The sequence below is a fragment of the Tursiops truncatus genome, chromosome 4 (assembly GCF_011762595.2).
Source record: "Tursiops truncatus isolate mTurTru1 chromosome 4, mTurTru1.mat.Y, whole genome shotgun sequence".
Lineage (NCBI taxonomy): Eukaryota > Metazoa > Chordata > Mammalia > Artiodactyla > Delphinidae > Tursiops > Tursiops truncatus.
The window spans coordinates 9,387,782-9,408,916 of record NC_047037.1 but is presented as its reverse complement, the minus strand read 5'-3'; the positions used below and the strand labels follow the sequence as shown (position 1 = coordinate 9,408,916).

The 21,135-nt window shown below is 38.4% G+C and overlaps 1 protein-coding gene across 8 annotated transcripts in view; it reads right to left on the bottom strand.

Annotated features, from left to right (window-relative positions):
• The window catches only part of TBC1D5 (TBC1 domain family member 5), a 540,886-nt gene that overhangs the window by 141,442 nt on the left and 378,309 nt on the right, over positions 1 to 21,135 (bottom strand). For all 8 annotated transcript variants that reach the window (XM_019934420.3, XM_073803671.1, XM_073803672.1 and 5 more), the window contains one exon: positions 4,409 to 4,551. In XM_019934420.3, the coding sequence (XP_019789979.2) occupies positions 4,409 to 4,551 (143 nt within the window). The remainder of the gene's footprint in view (positions 1 to 4,408; positions 4,552 to 21,135) is intronic.

The window sequence follows — 21,135 nt, the reverse complement described above, 5'->3', positions numbered from 1 at the left end:
TTAATCCATTTTGGGTTTATTTTTGTGTATGGTGTTAGGGAGTGTCCTAATTTCATTCTTTTCCATGTAGCTGTCCAGTTTTCCCAGCACCACTTATTGAAGCGGCTGTCTTTTCTCCATTGTATATTCTTGCCTCCTTTAACAAAAATAAGGTGACTGCGCTTCCCTGGTGGTGCAGTGGTTGAGACTCTGCCTGCTGATGCAGGAGGGCACAGGTTCGTGCCCTGGTCCGGGAGGATCCCACATGCCGCAGAGTGGCTGGGCCCATGAGCCATGGCCGCTGAGCCTGCGCGTCCGGAGCCTGTGCTCTGCAACGGGAGAGGCCACAACAGCGAGGACCAAACAAAAAGCCCAGCTCCTTCCCAATCCCTTGATCTCCTCAGTGACTTCCTTCCCCCCTTTACTGACTTTGACCACCCTGGTCACACCGAGAACTGCTCCACGTCCTCTCGTTTGACCACAACCTCTGATGCTTTCAGCTCTCGCATGCTCCCTGTAAATCCCGATACTCTGATTTTGCAGCAGTCTCTTCCTGGCCACACTTCTCTCCCTACACATCTTGAACCTCTCTCTTAAGATGTACTCAACGCCCCCCACCTCCTGCCTCCTTTCAGCCGGATGTGGGCCTCACTTGAAGCCTGAATCGCTCTCTGCCTCTTTGGGTCTTGCCCGGTGAGCGTCACCGGGTGCCACTGCCCACATGTCTCTGCAGGCTATTCAACAGCTCGCGGGCTCATGCTAGGTCTTGGGCAGCCACCTCCCCAGCGCTTCCCAGTCACTCCCCTCAAGCCCTGCCCTGCCCCATTCACAGCAGACAGTCTCGCCTCGTCCTTTATCAGGCACCTTCTCCTAGAAACCAGTCTACTTCTGAAACCTGCCTGGTGCCTCCTTCCACAGGACTCCCGACCTCACGCCACTGCCTAGTCTAGGCCCTTGTTTCTTCAATTATTTCACTCAAAAAATATGTGTCAGGAGGATTACTATGCACTGGGCCCTGTTCTAGATGCTGGGATACAGTAGGCAAACCAAGAGAGACAAAATTCTGTCTCTCACTGGCGGGTAGAAGAGTGGGTGTGAAGAACAAATCATAAACGGTAAAAACTTCAGAAAAACAGGAAAATTCAACTTTTCATAAATCCTACTCACAGAACAGGAGGGAAAAACTAGCGCTGACCCTTGAAGGAGGAGCTCAGACTCTGGTCTAAGAAAGAAATTCTCCGCAGCTCTCCCACCTCCAGGTGCCCTGTTTCCCTCTACAGGCAGCCATCAAACCTTCCTGGTCCCCACACCGACCTCTAGTTACATCTTTCTTCTTTCCTTCCCTGTTGACTTTCTTTAAAGATTACTCTGCACATGCTCTCTCTGCATTCTTTCTTTTTTATTTAGTTGACTTTTTGTTGAAAATGTAATGTGTGTATAAAATAACAACAAAAACTGTAGAAAAGGCTATTGTAGTTCTGAGCTGTCCAGTTATCCTTCAACCTACCATAATCCAGCTTCTGCTCCCCCAGTCCACTGAATCCACTTCGGTAAGGTCTCCAACGACTGTCCCTCCACAGGTGGACCTTTCCAGCCTTACCTTACTGTACCTCAGCACTCCTGACCCCTGTTACTTCCCTCGCTCATATAACAGCTTTGTGAGGTTACAACACAAGCTCTTCCTTCTCTGGTGCCTCTTAAATACTGATATTAAATACCTTTGCCACTTTCTCTTTCTGTAAGCACCCACCTTAGCTAGACTGACCATATAATTCTTATGATCTCTATGGGATGCCTCTGAGAGTGAAAGAAGGCAGTATGAATAACTATTACTCTTGATTAGCAAGTGTAAACTGAGACTGTTCCATATAAACTGGGATGTATGGTCCCTCTATTCTTGGAAGATCACATCCACTGTTGCGGCTTTAAGGGACACGCACCTATTCACCATTTGCAAAAATAAATCTGTAGCCTTGACACTGACAGCTTTATTTTCCAATCTTCAGGTACTGATCTCTCACAGACATCTCAAATTCAGCATGGCCCAAACTCAATCATACCCATTCCCCAAACCTGCTAATCCTTCTCTTTCCTCTCCAAGTTGTACAGATTACTCAGCTCTCCAAGCCAGGGCTCATGAGGGAGAACTTCCTGTTCTCTCTCACCTATTCGATTTAATCCCCAAGACATGCTGACTTCAGTTCTGAAGATTTCTTCAATCCACTGTTTTTCCCTTGGACTATGGTCATAACTTTTTATCTGATGTCCTTGCTCCAGTCTTGTCTGCTTCAAGTCTATTTCCACACGGCTGACAGAGTGACCTAACACTGCCCACACTGCTGCTCTGAACCTTTCAGCAGTTTCCTGTCACCTCCAGGATAAGGACTCTCATCACGATCTAATTCTCTTGACTCCTTCAGCCTCATAACCTGCTAGTCACTCTCCCTTTGCACCCTCAGGATACCAGACGGTCGCAGAAACACTCATACAGCACCCCCATTAAGCTGACTCTTCCTCCATAGCTTCTTTGCTCATGCTGTTCCTTCTGCCTGGAACGCAGATCCCTTATTTTGCTCGCCAACATCTATAGCGTTTTCTCTAGTCACACAGCCTGCCCGGAGGGGAGCTCGGTGCCCCTGCTGTAAACTTTCATGCTGCCCATCCATGCCTCAGCCACAGTTCCAGACACGTCAGTTTGAAATTAATGATGTCAGTCTTTCCTACTAGTTGGTAAACTTCCTGAGGACAGGGGCAGTGCCCCTTAAATACTTAATATATAGTCATCCTATTTTTAGGAAATCTCATCCACTGTTATGGGTTTAAATAAGCAAACTTAAATAACTTGGACTTCATATTGAAATAAACAACTTCATTACTCTTGCATTTTTTCACTTTTGCCTATGTGTTCTATAAGGTCATCAGAGCAGGGATTAAAAATGTACAAAGGCTTCAGCTGCCAAAGACTGCAAGTTTTATTAAATTAATTTTTAAAAGTAGATCTTAGCACAGGAAACAGGGTGATTAAATTAAAAATATAGTTGTGATGCACCAAAGTAAGAAAAAAGTAAATATTCAAATGTTTAAGACTACAGAAAATCAGAATACATTTCGATAGTGGTTTGAATTGGAAAATTTTGTGAAAATATTATCCAAAAGCATTTTTAAAAATAAAAGCAGCTTCTCATTCCTTTTGTTTTTTATTACTTACATTCTATAAAAATCATACCATTTTTAAATGGGAGATTAGCATTAAATATTCTAAAATCTATCAACAGTATCCCTCAAATCTACCCAAACATTCTTCTCTACCTTCCAAGATGTTTCCCCTTATGATTTCCATGTTCTTCTCGGTTTAGCTCTGACTCAGAAAGAAGGAACTTTTCGCTTTGTATGTCAATACCCAAACTATCTGACCTTCAAGGAACAGAAGAAGACCACAAGTTTTGGATAAAATGTGGTGCTCCTGTCACTTACTCATTCAAGTAATTTGGGGGGAATTTAGAAAGTATAATCTAAAATTTAAAGGATATTATTAGTGTTACCAGAGGCATAACAACAGCATCTGGCACAACCGGCATTTAATGAACACAGAAAGAGAACCACACAGCAATTTAACAGTCAAGATTATGAATGACTCCAAATAGTTTATGTTCTTCTGACAAAGTCCTACTCTTATGGTAGTTTTTTATTTCCTACTTCATCATCCCTTTGTGCAATCTCTCCTAATTATATTTTGGCTTACAAATCTGGTTTTGTGAACTGTGGTTATTTTTTTGAGAAGGAAAACAATTTGAGGTATTTTGAAATTTAAAACACGCTTTGCTATTTTCTTCAAGCGGAGGATTATCGGACCATTCCAAAGGGTTAGGCACTGGCTTTCCAGCTCGGCAAGCACCCTAAGGTAGATCGGATGAGGTGGGAATACATCTGCCATTTGACACTCCACTGAGAAATACATTTGGCCAAAATACAACTGAGAAGAAGTTAAAATATCTTTAAATGTAATATTTAACTTTTATTGGCAAGTTGTAGATTCTATAAAAACAGCTCCAAGCTCCTGATAAATATTCCTGAATACTCCCTACCTGTCAGAAGGTGGAGCTCTAAACATATCTGAAATACTGGCTTTTTATATGTATGTTTCACAAATGTGTGTAATGAGGAGATTAAAGCAGGAGTAAAGTCTTTAGAAAAAGGGTTCTGAAGAATATTCCAATTCTCTCAATATAAAATCACTCACATCTCCCAATATGTACATGGTTAACTAACAGAAAGCATATTTAGTATGTTCCTTTGAAACTTCAATATACTGCCTACTATAAAAATATAGGTATGGTAATTCAAAATAAAAGATAAAGTATATTTAAGAAACACAGTTTAAAAAATCAGGACCACTTAGTTGAATGTCAGCAAGGTCATTAACACTTACAAGCATCTCGGATGTAGAGTAACATGGCTATGAAGATATAATCAACCAAACTCAGGCTGAGGCCATCTGCAAACAAGGCATCCCAGACCACCAGAAGATCCTGCAGGGGGAACTCTCGTCCAAACAGCAGCCGTACCCACCGTCTGGGAAGAAACAAAACCCAAATTCAGAAAATAGTACTTTTGAGAGTAATATAAAGAGGAATCATTTTCTCCTGTGACTGTGAAAAAATTATAATTTTTAACTGATCACACCGAGCAAATATTATATATCAAAAATATAATACAGTGAAATCCAAGTTTTAAGCTTTCAAATGAGTTTTGTAATTTTATAACTAGGCCACAATCACTAAACTTTATTCCTATATGTATAAAACACAAGTATGATATTTGAGAAGGGTAGAAATCTTTCATATGTATTAGAAATCACAAATCTCAAAAAGGCAAAGAGAAAAATGAATGCAGTTTGATAGTTGCCTCATACGTAAGGTTATGAATTAAAAAATAACAATATTCCAAAATTTTATATTATTACTGACCTTTTTTTTGTTAACTAGACTTTTGCAGATGGTCATATGACAAATTACTACAGCCAAACAGAAAACTGCATTCTCACATTACACTCCCATGTAAAAATATTCATTTTAAAATTAAATGTGGAAAAAACAAAAGATATCTGTTTTTGTCAAGCGCAGACAGTTATTTCAAACGAAACATATAATGATACTTAATTTTTAACTTCAGAATAGATATACCTTATCACTGAGGTTATCTTTCTAGGGGTAGTTTTCAAAACACAGTCAGTTTTATGGCCAGGAAAACGAACACTGGTGCTGCAGAGCAGACATAAAAAGCTAATAGGAATACTAAACAAGGTCTGCCTCTAATTCTACATCATAAATAGTAACACCTCAGACTCTGAGCCAATGCTAAGCTATTTATATCTAATTCTTACAAGAAAATTAAAATAATTCACTTTGATATATTTTTATCCATTTACTTCTAATTTTATATATATGGCTATAATTTCCTTTACACAAGCCTTCCTCTAGGAACTTCAGCTAGAAATCTGTGTGATTCTGGCACATAGCAAAGACTCAAAAATTCTAAATTTCTAGTACCACTAAATAGTACAGAATAGAGGAGATTCTTTAAAAATTAGTTAAGAGATATTACCTCCTTGCAAAATTCAAAACCAAATATAACCATCTGTGAGGTTAAAGTGAGGCCAAAAAAAAAAAAAAATTCAAATACTGCTTTTTTTTCAGGGAGTATTACATTTAAGGAGGAATCAAAAAGCTGTGACAAAATAGTGTATAATCACACATACGCATCCCAGTTTATTAGGAACCATATGATCAAATATTTGAGTTCTTTTATTCATATTACCAAATTAATCAACAGAATAAACTATTTTCAACTTCATCTTAAATTATGTTACTCAATTTTTCAGGAAGAAATTTAATGTCTAAATGACATTTATCCTTAAAAAAAATGTTACAGTATTGCTTAGAATGTTTATCTACCTTTCAGTTCTTACCTCACTGCTAATATATGAGAGGTGACTAACACAAAATATATATATGTATATTTTGTCTAATATGCTTGTATTTATGTGGTTTAGAATGAAACATTATTTCTCCACACACTTCTAATTCTTTCAAATTACAAATGCTAATATTTACTGTTTTAAGAAGTACCAAAATATCCCTAAATTAAACAGGTTGCTCTTCTTAATTACAAACAACTAACTGGTCTTGCAAAGAGTGTCGGGGAACCAGAGAATGGGCAAAGCAAAAAGTACCTGGATTAGACCATCTGGGGACCTGTTTAAGGACCTTTAAACTGATAACTATCTCTATCTGCATTAGTAAGTGACTAAAATCACTTAGAACATGGTTATTCAGTTATCCAAGTGACACAACTGATGAAACATTCATCAATGAAAAAAACTGATGAGGGGCGAATGTATAACATGGTGACCATAGTTGGTAACACTGTATTGTATCATTGAAATTTGCTAAGAAAGAAAGAACTTAAATGTTCTCACCAAAAAAAAAAAGATAAATATGTGAGATCATGGCTACGTTAATTAAATAGACGGAGGAATCTTTTCACGATGTGCACGTACATCAAATCACAATGACGTATGCTAAATATCCTACAATTGTTATGTGTCAATGATACCTCAGTAACGCTGAAAAACATAAGTAAATAAATAAATAAGAATTATCTTGGTTTGACGGATAGGCAAATTTTGGCAATTTGAAAACTGCAAATTCTGACATTTAAGTGATTCCTCCTGGTTCAAATCTGGATGCCAGTACAAAACTCAAGGATCACACCCATAAAACAATACTGTGCCCTGAATGTGGCCCCTTGCCTTCTGGAGGTTATTTTAATGCTTTCCTTATCTGAATAAGCCCATTTGGTAACTGCTGCTGTTGTTTCCCAAAAGACATTGCTTTTGCTAGGCCTTCTTATGTGTAGAGAAAATTTTTTCTGTGTGTTTTCCAGGCTATTGAAAGCAAAATGCCTTTTGAAAAAAGGTGACATCTATCATATTACAATAAACATCATTTATCAAAAAAAAAAACCCAAACTAATGAAGGTTAATACACACCACAGATGAGAATACAATGCTATCTTTATCCCTCTTCCTTAAAGTTCAAATTCCTCTCATTTTCTTATGGACAATCACATCTTTGGTTTCATCACAGATAATGCATAGAAAACAAAGGAGTCTACTTTTCAGAAATAATCTATATTCCTATTATTTCTATAACAAAATGCTCAGTTATTGCCCAAACCCCTTCTCTTGCAGCTTTCCTGCCATTTGGGGTTGTGTTAGCTTAGCTTCAAAAACCACCCTGCAGATACATATGTGCTGCAGTTGCCACCGCAGAGCTGTCAGGAGTGGGGACTGAAGACACCTAGCAGTCTACAGTGAATAAAACATGCCTTCAAAATCACACAGAATGTACGTCTTCAGTACTTTTATATTTAATGTGTAATCTGTGATGTGCCGCTTTATAAATATTTTACATTGCTTTAGTTTTGAAGTTTCACCTTGCCAAGTACACTGGTAAATAATTCCAGAGCAAGGACCAAAGTGTGTGATAGTGTGTGTGTGTGTGTGTGTGTGTGTGTGTGTGTGAGAGAGAGAGAGAGAGAGAGAGAGAGAAAGAGACACAGAGAGAAATAGAGAGAGAGAGCGTGAGCCAGAAAGTTCTCTGTAAAGAGCTCTGTACACTTTGCTAAGTGCTTTACGTGTTTACCAAGGTCTTGTTAAACTCACTGTAAAGCCACCTGTCACACGACTGACAAGGAAAGGTGGCTAAATTGGAAATACAGGAATTCATCTGGTTAATGGCAGCATAAAAATAATTCAGGAAGTGGAAAAAAACACAGAAGGAAAAAATTCATTAATAGGTGCCTAGCAAGTTTCTTTTATATAAAACTGTTAATAAGTTGTACATGCAAGGATATTACATTAAAGCAAAATATAGTTTCCTCTATTTTATCTGCAATTATAGGAAAATTAAGGCCAAATTCTCAAAATATTTAAGGCGCACACTGTATGACTAATGGAACGCTTTGGGACCAACAATGACCTTATCAATAATTTAATCATTTTTATCCCAACTGGGTTTAGTTCATACATATATTCACCACACACAAAATTTCCTGTGCTATTTTGGACTTTCTTCATTGAGCTTAAAAACCAAGAAAAAAATCAGTTCTTTATGGAATGAGTTACCAATAGAAACAATTTCAGTATGCTTTTGTATTCCTAGAAAGGAAAACTTACTCTAAGAAATGAGGTCCTGTAAAGAAGTCACTCCTAAAATTAACATGCTTTTATTGCAGTTAAAAATATTTAGCAAGAGTTTAAGTTACACTTAAGGGTAGCATTAAACCTTTCTTTTAGCTTCAGTTTAATTGCTTGATACTATTAATCTTGCTTTATGTATGTTACACCTGCAGATTGCAATGCTCGTAACCTATACCCTGTATTATTTGTGATAATACAATAATTCATTTTTCACCAGACTTACTTAGTAATTAAAATCTACACAAACCAAAAAGACCTTCTGAAGTATTAAATTTAATAATAAACCACCCACAGACAGGACAGTCTCCATGTCTGCATTTATGCCACTATTCTCAGTTTTAAATTTCTGTGTAATTAAGCTGTTATCCCCTGGGGATCAGTGATTCCTGATGGTGTTATTGCTTGGTGAATGACCCATGGAAACACCAAGAGAAATACATTTTTTACTGATCAGTTTATGAAAATGACCAATTTGACTGAGGTTTAAATAAACAATTTGACTGAGGCTTAAATAAACATAGCCTTAATCCAACATGGCTGCAGTGGGTTATACACGCAGAAAGCAATTTATACACTAGATCTTCATTTCTTTTTTCTTCTGAGATATGGGTACAGCCACCTTGGAAGAACAAGTAAAATGGAAAAGGTATATTCAATTTAATTTAACAAACACTATAGGGGCATCTTGAGTAACCTGTGATCACTGGGTAAGCATATTGGAACACAAAAGAGCAATGTTAGAGTTTTGCTTAATGATATTAATTTTGTCTTTTGCCTTCTGTTCACTTGTACTTTTCAAAACTAACAGTTAATTTTTAAATAATCCATGCCTGGTAGAGAAGAAACACACAATCCAAATTCTGTGTTTGTGTCAGAGAAAAACAAAAGCAAATCAGAAGTTCCCATCTTTGTGCCTGCCTCCTCCCTTGACTGAATTTAGGCTCTTCTTATACTGGGTTCCTTTGTACTCAGTTCTTTTTGAATTAATTTACCGAGTTTTCCTTTATGTCAACTCTGTGAAAACAGTCTTAAAATTAGAACCAAATATTGTAGTTATTATAATTAGGGTCACAAAGCATTCTCATCTTTAATTCTAACTTCTTTGGAGAGCAAAGCCACAAAAGATGGAAGCCAAAATAAATCATTTTTCCCCCCCCAATTTCACGTTTATTCTTTTTCTGACAGCTCTGCAGAATACATTATTGGAAGATGCTTAGCCTGTTGGCTATTTTTTCAATCTATTTCAATTTGGCCTCCTTAAAATATTTGGGATCTGCATGTGTTACAGAAAGATCTGAATACTTCAAGCCCATCAAACTCTGCTGCAAAAACTGAAGGAACTGCAACTTCAAATTAGTTATTATCTTTAAGGAACTCAAATTTGCTTTCTAAGTGCTCCTTGTAATACGCAGGTTGAAGCCAGCTTGAATTTGGCTTTCTGGGAACACGTGTTAACCCTAACTTAACCCCCACAGGATAAGTACACGAACTGTTAAAAGCGTATTTTTGACTTTGGGGAAAATTCTCTGTTCCTTTCAGTGGGCAGTACATAGCCCTTTATTAAGGAAGGTTTCTTATTCCAAAAATAAGTTCCTAATAATTATTACCCATTCGTACTGTAATTTATTCTCTTTGGCAAGGGTCTGAAGCTGTTTTGTCAGAACAACTATAATACGCCCTTTGCAAAAATAGCCTGAATGGAAAGCAGAGCCTTGTGTATCTGTTTTTTCAGCGGTTCAAGATGCTCTGAGAGTGTGGGGCACAGAGGATGACCATCACATGTCTTGAGGCTGTATAATCCTTGAACGTTCTCTCTCTCTCTCTCTCTCTCTCTCTCTCTCTCTCTCTCTCTCACACACACACACACACACACACACACACACAAACACACACTTCTTTCAGAGGTAGACCTGCCACTTGGATTACAAGTATGGTATATCGAGGAGTAATTTTAGGATGTATGATTTACCAGCAAGTTCAAATAAAGCTATTGAAAAGTGGTCATACTCCAATATCGATTTAGTTGTATGAATAGGATGTGCTCTCACTGAGAATCCTATTGTACACTCCAACCAGGGTACAGCTGGAATCATAGCCCTGACTCAAGAGAACATGGGGGTAAAAGCTGCTAAGAAGTAATCTCTCTACCTGATCACTTACTTGGGCTCCACTACAAGTGAGCTACTGGGCATCTCCTTGAGAAAATTACTTGGAAGCCACTCCGACCTATGAATAACAGCATGAAGAATTCATGGACGGTCGGTGGTCACGTTGGGACACTTAATTTTAGGCTCTGTGAATACTAGTGTTTATTTATCCTACAAACAAGTCTTACTTCTAGGAAGTCTATAAATAGGCTTTGTTCTGTCATTTTATCTTCAGGAAAGGGAGTTATGAGCAAGTCGGTTTTCTGAAAGAGCACACACAGTCTTCCTAAAAATAATTGCTCCTATCCTTCCCTAATCTGAAACTCATTAAAAAACAAAACAAACCTTGTGCGACTTTATTTTTTTGAAATTGTCATAGGCTATTTCACATACCAATGAAATCTTAGCCTCACTGAAAAACACTTTTCAATTTCCTCTGCATAAATCTCCTAATACACTCATATATATCGTTGGAGGAACTAACATAAGGTGTAACACTAAACTAAGAAATATCATCAGGATCCATGTGATTCAGGGTGGACGTAAGACCGCACGTCTGCAGACCGGTCACACGGCATGAAGAGAGTCAGACTGAGCCCTTTCCTAAGAGGCAGCAGCGGTGCCTGGTTTCTATGACTTCTTACCGCTTACCTGTAGCTATAAGCACCTTCTGGGGGTGGTTTTCTCGGGCCCTCTTTTCCTTCTCCCCCTCCCCGCCATCACACAAGGCGCCCCGACCCTGCCTAGCTGTGCGGAGGCTAGGACAAGTGCGTCACTCAGGCCTGATGTTTACAGGTTCCATATCTATTCTGTTCCCCAATCACACTGTCCAGAGAGGAAGGCACTGATAAACAGATCCCAGCTAAAGGGTTAATTACTGATAGGTTGGTTTGGTTCCTCTTCCTTCTGCAGCAGATCATAAGCTCCTTGGGGTTATTTGGTGTTGGACAGAGTAGGGGGGTTAACAAATGTTTATTAAATTAATATGAATCCTCCTTCCCAGGTCAGCTCTTGTTAACCAGTGATCTTCTTGATCTTGAGCCTGCAGCCTTGATCTCTCATACGTTTCCTAGCTGCTCATCTGACATTCCCCTGGGCTGCTCTCCTCTCTGTAGGGATCCCTGGACACACATACTGAATAGTAAGTGATCACACCTATGAAGGAATCCATCAAGGCCTCCTAAGCCCTTGCTCTTGGACTTTCTCCCTTCACTTCCTGTACTCTGGCTCCCTGCTTGCCTACACCTCAGATGCTCTGCAGCTGGGGCCTGTAGTCTACTAGGACCCTGCCTTCAAAATGTGATCCTAGGACCGGCCCCAACACTGGGGAGCTTGTTAGAAATGCAGACTCCCAGGTCCCCAATATAGTCCTACTGGATCAGACTCCTCATTTTAACCAGACCTACAGGTGATCTCTGTGTATATTAAAGTTTTGGAAGCCATGGACTAGGTGACAGTTCCCTGTTTCCCACTCATTTTGGTGCCAGCTGTCAGGGCTCCTAAAATCCACCATGCATCCGCGTATAATGTTATTCTAGGAGGAGAGAAAAGGCTTACACCGTTGGATGACTCTTCTAACTAGAGTAATGGTCTCAAACTTTAGTGTGCATCAGACTTGCCTGGAGGGTTTATTAAAAAGCAGATTGCTAGGACGCATCCTCAGAGTGTCAGATTCTGATTCTGAGATTTAGATGGGGCCCGATTGTTTGCATTCCGAACTAGTTCCCTGGAGCTGCTCACGCTGCTGATCCAGAGAATCACTAAATGAGGTTCTGGTTTCTGTTCACATCCCCTTAGTCCTGGGTGGGGGTCTTCTAACCAGCTTACTCATTGGTTTCGTGGACCAATGGCCATGAAACATCTAATGGCTGGGACACCAGGCACACACAGCCAAACCTCTCTTAACGTTCTATCTCTCGTAGTATCTGTAATTCTTGCCCCCAGGAAAACATCACTATAAAAGCATGATCCAATAAAAAGGAGAGACACAGACATTCGGGGAAGGGAGAAGGCCTTCCAAAGGTTAGGAGAAACTGGGCCACTCTGATTTTGCTTAACTCCCAGTATATTACAAGATGAAGAAATGCCAGAACAAGGCCATAAAAATTGTGACATTTTAAAAGTTAACATTTTAGGTCAATATTTTTTTAAACATAAATTTACTATGATGGTTACATACAATTGCAGTTGAAGGCAGAGCGAACACTCTTAAGTTTGAGGCCTTCTGTGTTTAGCCCTGAGTTGATGACTCTCTTGGGTTCCCTGGTGATCGGCTCTAACGAGGTGAGAGTTGGGATGGGACAGGACATGGCCAATAAGCTAGCTGCAAGGAGGGGAGTGGCCAGTGCATACAAGGGGCAGAGAATCCCAGTGCCACCAGGACCCAAAAGGGCACTCTCCTACTCCCCATGCAGAAGCCCTACAACATTGGGAGCCTGGCTGGATGGCCAACGATTTGGTGTTTTCTCTTCTGTGTGACCCATGAATCATTCTCACCCTGAGGTTCTGCGCTATCAGTATGCTCAGACGGATCTGTCTCTAAAAGAAAACATGCATTTAAAATGTTTTACCTGGAAAGATAAAGAGCTAAACAGTAAGAGATGTCTGCCCCAATGGTATCATTACTACCAGCCCCACGATGACCTGGTAGAAGAGAGATTTCAGGATAAGGGAGTTTCCCTGGAACCTCTCAGATCTCCATGCACAGTTGAAACAAAGGAAGACCACCCAAACAAGGGCAAGCGGAGGCTATTTATTCAAAGCTTGCTATAGCAAGGGAATCAGCTACCATCACTTGTGTTTGGCAAAGGATCAAAAGCAGTCAGGGGAGTGGGAAAGCTTTATTGGTGAACCACAGAGAAGGCTTCAGGTCTGCCTGATTGGAGGCTATAAGGATGGCGCTGGGCCGACCAGAAGAGGAGCCTCATTTGTGCTTGATTTGGGGAGCATATTAGCTTTCTCTGTTTGGTCCTGAGTTGGAAGCAGGCAAAAACAGGGGAGTTGGCAGTCACTGACCAAGTCCTGACTGTTCCGGGCTGATTCTGCTGCAGAGGTTGTGGCTTGGCTTCTTGCACAGGTCAGTGCTCTCTTGTCCTAGATTGCCTGGCCAGTGTTCACTTTCTCATTCAGTCTTTCTTTACCGACTCAAGGCTGCTCGGCCTACGCCCATGCCTAGTCTAGAACCAGCTACAGTTTCAGTTTCACAACATTACTTTCTCAGGTAGTTCTGAAGTCTAAAGGGAGACAATTGAGAGGCAGTGGCAATGGGTGTGTTTCCCTCTTTACAAAGCTTTATGGAAAGCATGAAATAGTGAAACGTAAATTCTATTCTCTACATAATTAGAGAGGAGTTGTGGACCCCTTTGAGAATTCAGTCAAGTTGATGAACCCTCTCCCCTAAAATATATACACATCCACGCACATACGCATGTGCAAGCCATTTCAGGAGTTTAGCTGATCCATGGACCTTAAATTAAGAAGTCATGCTCTATATTATTGTTTATTTTACTTTAGAGGTTTATACTGCCATGGAAAGTTATACTCTACTGAAAGGAATACACCGCCTCTTTGCGCCTATTTCAAATTATCTCCTTGCATTTTAAAGGAACAGCATATTTTCTTTCTTCCTGGATTAAGTCTCTGCTACTGAGGAGCTAATCTTTGTGGCTCAGCTGGTTGAACAGCCTATAATTCAGCCCCATATTGGAAAAGTGTCCATGATTGGCAATTCTCACCTTCACTAAGCTGCAGATGGAACAGCAGGGGAGAGGGCGGTGGACATCCTTCACTGACTTCCTCTCCTGGCTCGGGCTAGACCTGATCTGACCGTAAGTGAGGCTGCTATGAAAAACACCCAGGATCTTCATTTAACATGTATTTCCTGAAATTCAACTGTGTAGCAGGCACTGTGCTGGGCCCTAGACGGGATGAGATGCTGACAACTTTCAATCATTAACATGGAAATTATCCAAAGTAAAATTCTAATTCAGTCAAAGCCCTACCAATCTGGGTTCCCACAGGCACTTTGTATTTTTCTGTGCCCCCTCCCCACTAAGTGCCCCAATCAACCAGGGTGTGTTCAGGGAATGCAAACTAACGGCAACATGAGCACAATATAGTTAGGAAGGTAAAAACAATTTAAAACACCACTAAATACATTTCAAAGTCAAGTATTAACTGTTTTTGGATTATCCACCATTTGGGATTATATGTGCCCTGGTTCCTGTCCATTAATGCAGATAAATGAAGAGCGGAATGTATCTGCACGGGGTCCAGCTGACTTACAAGGGGGCAGGAGTCAGTGAGGGAGAAGGGCAGTCAACACCCACATAGCTCAACTCAAACCCTCACAGTTACCTTTCTCTAGTAATGGAAGCAAAATGGGAACAAAAGAGGGTTAAAGAGGGGTGGGCTACTCCACTTTATCCCTGGCTCCCTAGCTAACAGCTGAAGTTTAGTGCCCAAACAACTTTACAGTCAACTGTGTGTGTGTGTGTACATTAAAAAAAAATAGGGACAAATATACACCAAGCAAAAAAAAAAAAGAATTTTCTTATGTGTAGACTTCATAATCTATAATGGCAAATATCATGCATTTATATGACTTTTTTGATTTCTAGAAGTACTACCAAATACATGATCTAAAAATTAGCCTTAACTCTCTAAAAGTGGTATTTCTTCAAGTGGTCTGTGGAATATAGGCATTAAAATCACCTGCGGGAAAACTGCATGTTTCAGAGACAGGTGATGACTTTGTTGATCCTCCAGTACAGAATGATGGCTCCAAACAGGCAGGGCAGGCAGCCGCATGTTACAGATGTCCAGCGGTCCCAACAGAGGCCCATGGCCCGGCCTGAGCACACCCCAATCAAAAGCAGATTGTAGATTTAGACAATGATACTATAGCTCCAAGCTCAGTGTTCCACCTACTTTTTTATAATCCTCTGAATTCTCCTCTATAATTCCTAAAGGATATCTAATTCAGATTTATATTTTAAAAACACCTCTTCACATTCATGTCTGGGTCACAAGACTCAGAATGCACAGTAACTACTCTTGCAATCTATCATCTGTGTGGTCACTAAGTTTTTCTGAGTACAATACAAGAAATGGAGCTTTCTGAAGGACTTATTTTGATAAATCATGATCAGCTATTTCACTAGCACTCCAGTTACATACAATACAGTGGTAATTACAGCTACAGGACCCTAAAAGATTTAGAGTGCGTCCTTTCAAGGAAACTCATTAAGGAAACTATAGAGAACTAAGAACTTACAAAGAAAAATTAATTGCCACTTTTGGTCAGCCTATTTTAGAAAGACTTACGAGGTCTAGATTGTACATTGGGCTAACGGAGAGAACAGAAACTCAGTGAAGTCTGGCTTACTGAGGGCATCACGGTACATAATATGTTCATAAATTAATCTGCTCGTAAAGCAACTCACATATGAAGCACAAAAACATCCCGTAAAACACTTTAAATTTATTTTTATCAACAATACTCATTTCCTTTCCACATCAGCTAGCAGTTACTGTGGCTGAGAGCTGGTTCTGAGAAGCTACAAATCCACGACCTCAAAGGCGGAAATGCTGCTCAGGCCACAGCCTCCTGTCTTACCAGTGTTCTCACTTCCAAAATTCTTCTATTTCCTGTGAATTACAGTGAAAACTATGTGGGGTTATTATTTTGTTAATTTTGAATAACTTTTTGCAAGGTGAAAAATTTTAACATGTAACGGGACATACAGTGAGAAGTAATTTCCCTTACTATTCCTTGATCCACTCCCTCCAGATCCACCTGCCTAAGTGCAGCCAATGTGCTTCCATAACACAGAGGCACTTTTAGGTATGCAAACGCCTTTTAAAAACAGACATGGGAACATACTAATCCATGCATTTTAAAATTTAACAATATGATTGTTAAAATGGAGAGCATTCCAAATCAGCATTTATAGAAATACTTTATCCTTTTTTGTGGTTGCACAGTATTCCACTGAGTGGATGTATCATGATTCAATCAGTTCTTTTATTTTGATGGCATTTAGATTTCTCCCTTTGTTATTACACATGTCTCCTCTGTATGGGTCTTTGTGCTTGAAAGCACAGTATTTCTTGGAAAGAAGGAAATGGTTTACTTCATGTTACCTTAACACTTTAGTTTGATTTTAGACTCTTTGATTACAAAGAGTAGAAGTGAATGATCTCAGGAAAAAAGGGGGCATTTGGGAACACAGCAAAACAGTGGTTTTCAAAGTGTGGTCCCTGGACCAGTAGCATCACCATTACCTGAGAATTTCTTCAAACTGCAAATTTTTGGACATTCCCCACCCATAGCTACTAAACCAGAAATCCTGGCAGAATTTGAACAAGCCCTCTGGGTGATTCTGATGCAAGCTCAAGTTTGAAGCCCCTACTTTAAGAGTTATATAACAGAATACAGTTCTGGGCCCCAAAGCTACCAGGGACCAAGAAAGTTTCAGTGACCTCTTTTTCCATCTCTCTGAGGCTACAGGGAGGTCTCTTTTCCCAGGCAGAAATTTTACTGTAATATTGTCAAATTTACCAAACTTTTTTCTTTATGGTTTATGGGTATTTGAATATTGCACCTAAGAATATAAAAACAATAATTTTTTTCCAGTTTTGTTTATATCACTGATCTACCCGGAATTTATTTTGGTGCAAAAATAGAGATACAGTTTCATGGTTTACCAAATAGCTAGTTAGTTCTAAAAACTGTACTATTAAATAATCCATTATTTTTCTATTGATTTGAAATTCTACTTTTATCATACATAAAATTGCCATATGTACTGAGGGCCCTATATGTATTGACCCTTTACCAATTCCAAACTGTTATAAGTATGGTATCTTTACAACACATTTTAACAGGGGATGGGGCTAATGACAAGTTTATTCCAGAACATTCCTGGCTACACCTGAATGTATAAAATTAAAAACAAATTTTTTGTAAATAAAATTTTATTTATGTTTGCTTTTTAAATTGAGGTATAACTGACATAATATTATATTAGTTTCGAGTGTACAACATGATGGTTCAATACTTGTATATACTACAAAATGATCACCACAATAAATCAAGTTAATATCCGTCACCATACATAGTTATAATTTTTTTCTTGTGACTACAACTTTGAAGATCTATTCTCCTATCTACTTTTCAACATGCAATACAGTATTATTAACTATAATCACATGCTGTATGCTGCATTCCCAAGACTTATTCATTTGACAGCTGGAAATTTGCACCTTTTGTCATTTATTTTTAATTTGTACATGTATATTTTATATTTTTCTATTTTATAATTTTAATGTTTGTTACTTATTTTCCCCCAAAGAAAGTTTGTATGTATACTAGTTTGTGTCATGTATGTTTTCTTATCGATTCATAACTTTTAGTTTTAATTCCTTCATTTTGTTTTCTTTAGATTTATTTTGCTGTTATTCTCCTCACTACCTGAGATGAATGTATGAGTCACATATTTTTATTCCTTTTTTGTTTAGTAGTTTAAGAGTATCAGGCTAAGAACTTCTAAGAGTATTGTTTTAGTCAAAATCAATAAGTTTTGATCAATATACTTTAATTACCATTAATTTCTAGAAATTATACAATTTCAATTTTGATTTCCTTTTAATACAAGAGTAAAGATTTTTTTTTTTTTTTTTTTTTTGCGGTATGCGGGCCTCTCACTGTTGTGGCCTCTCCCGTTGCAGAGCACAGGCTCCGGACGCGCAGGCCCAGCGGCCATGGCTCATGGGCCCAGCCGCTCCGCCGCATGTGGGATCTTCCCGGACCGGGGCACGAACCCGTGTCCCCTGCATCGGCAGGCGGACTCTCAACCACTGCGTCACCAGGGAAGCCCAAAGAAAGTTTTAATATTTTCAGTGATAGGTTTGTCTCGGGGTTGTTTTCTATTTTTGTTATTAATCTCAAGTGTTGTCGTCAAAGAATACAACTTTCTACTATGTGAAATTTACTGAAGCTTTTCTTTGTGGCTACTTTAAAAATAAATATTCTATGGATACATTAATTTCATTCTCTGTTTCTAGTATATAGAGTTCGATATATATTACCTAGGTCTGACATTCAATGTGAATAGTTAGGTTCTCTACATCCCTACTTTAGAGTGAGTTGGCCTGATTTACCATGAATGAGGAGAGGTACAAGTCATTTAGTACTACTGTATTTCTATGTATTTCTCTTTATAGTTCCTGCAACTGTTACATTATATTCTGAGGGGCTTTTTTACGAGGGGGTGCGGGGAGGTATACAATGATTAAAGAAAGCTCTTCATTATAAACTGTAAACTTTTTCACATTCATAAAATGTTCTCATTTATCTCATTCAATGCTATTTGCTTTAAATTCATTTGTCTGATATGAATATTATTATACCTCATTTTCATTTGCTTTTTTTAGTATGCCTGTGCAAATTGTTTTATTTTCAATCTGTTTCAGTTTCCTTTGCTTTAGAGGTGATTTTCTTAGGGTAGGGTTGGTTTATTTTATTTTTTAAAATAGTTTCCCTTTCAGACCTTTCTGCAATAGCTGATATGACACATAAAACTGGATAAAATATATGAAACACGCAGACATAAGAAAACAGGCAGCACAGCACCATGGTCCTTAATGTAAGGGGGAAAAGAAAACAAGGGGATCTCTGTAACTGGTTTTCTGCCTGGAAGTACTTTTGAGAGCACATATCAGGACGGGGAAACCCAAAGCAATGTGCATTGGTCTTGCTGGGTTGAGAAGACAGAAAGGCTGAGGGAAGTCTGCAGGATGTGTTATCTTTAAAGGAGAAAGTTATACAGAGAAAGAACTCAGAGGTCTGCACCAGGGGATCTCCTTAACTTTTTCGCTGAATACTAAGTTGTGCATATGTAGGGTAAAACTCGAGTAGGCTCAGCAAAGAAAAACTACCAGAGAAAGAACTCCTACTGGGGAGTGTAAAAATTGCAAGAAGGTTTTACAAGGCTGGGAAACATCCACGTTCTGACTAAACAGGCTTGAGAGGAATTGGTGTATACACAGGGAATCCAGTGGAAATCCCCAAAGTGCCATGTCTTAGTAGTAGGGCTAAACTGGCCCTTGGGTAGAGGATACATTAGAACCATACTTAAAAAAGAAGTCTAAAAACAAGTATCAAAAAGATCAAGATGATCCAAAAGTAAACTCAACATTCCTCTAAAGGAAGACCACAAAATTCAGAAATTCAACAACATAACATTCAAAGTGCACAGCATTAAAAAAAACCCACAAATGATGAGAAAAAGTAGTGAAATGTAACATACAACTAAACAACATATCAGAAAGGAATAAGACCAGTTTTACACAAATTCTTCCTAAAAATATGAAAGAAGCAGAAACTCATATTGAAGCCAGCATTACTGAGGTCCCAAAGACAGAAAATGCAGACCAATATCCACCACAAACATAAGCATGAAGATCCTTAACAAAATATCGTCAAGTTGTATACAAAAGGCAAACAGATAAGACAGGAAGTAATAAAGTGATCTGTAACTGCAGATGAAATAATTTTCAAACAAAATCCCAAACAATCTATAAAGAAGCTACTCAAGCTAGTAAGTAACTTCAGAAAGGATACAGGTCAATACACCAAAATCAGTTACATTTTTACATACTAGGAATGAACACCTACAAACTGAAATCAAAAGAATCAGCACCCCCAAATCACAAAGTATTGGGTTGGCGAAAAAGTTCGTTCGGTCAGTGAATATGTTGTACAATAAAGTTCTTCGGGAAAATGAAAAACGGGTCTTTTGTTTTTACTTAAAACCGAACTAACTTTTTGGCCGACCCAATATTTAGGGATAATAAGTGTAATATTTATAAGCTGAAAACTATCAAAAAATAATGATAGAAATCAATGAAGACCTAAATAAATGGAGAGATACACTCTGCTTATTGGCTAGAACAGTCAATACTGCAAGATGTCTGTTTTCCTAAAGCTGATTTTATAGACTTAGTATAATCATTATCAAAATCCCAGCAAGACTTCCGGTGAAATTACAAGCTGGTTCTAAAATATGAATGGAAAAGCAAAGGATTAAGAATAACCAAAACAATTTTAAAAAGAAAAAGCAAAATTGGAAGAGTCCTACTACATAATTTCCATAATTTCCATTATTACCTAGATCAACAGAACAGAGTACAGAGTTTGGAAATAGACCTACACATATTTTCAATTGATTTTGCTAAAGATGGTAAGGAAAGTCAATTGTGAAAAAATGCTCTTTTCACAAACAATTATGGAATAATTGCACATCCACTATAAAACAATTAAGCTTAGAACTATATTTTACACAAAAATTAACTTAAATGGATAACGGATGTAAAGACAAGAATTGTAAAATGTCTTGAAAATAAGTAAGAGAAAATTTTTTGATATTGATATATGCAAAGATTTCTTAGAATATAGAAAACTCTAACCATAAAAGGAAAAAATGATAAATTGAGCTTTACCAAAATTAAAATGTCTCTTTGAAAGACACTGTTAAGAAAATGAAAACATGGGCAACACATTGGGAGAAAATATTTACAAAATATGTATTGAAAAAGGGAATATACAAATAACTCTCATAACTCAACTGTAATAAACAAATACCTCAATTTTTTAAAATCACGAGATGTCAACAGGCACTTCACCAAAGAGATGTGAATAACAAACGTATGAAAAAATACTCAAAATGGTTAATAATTATGGAA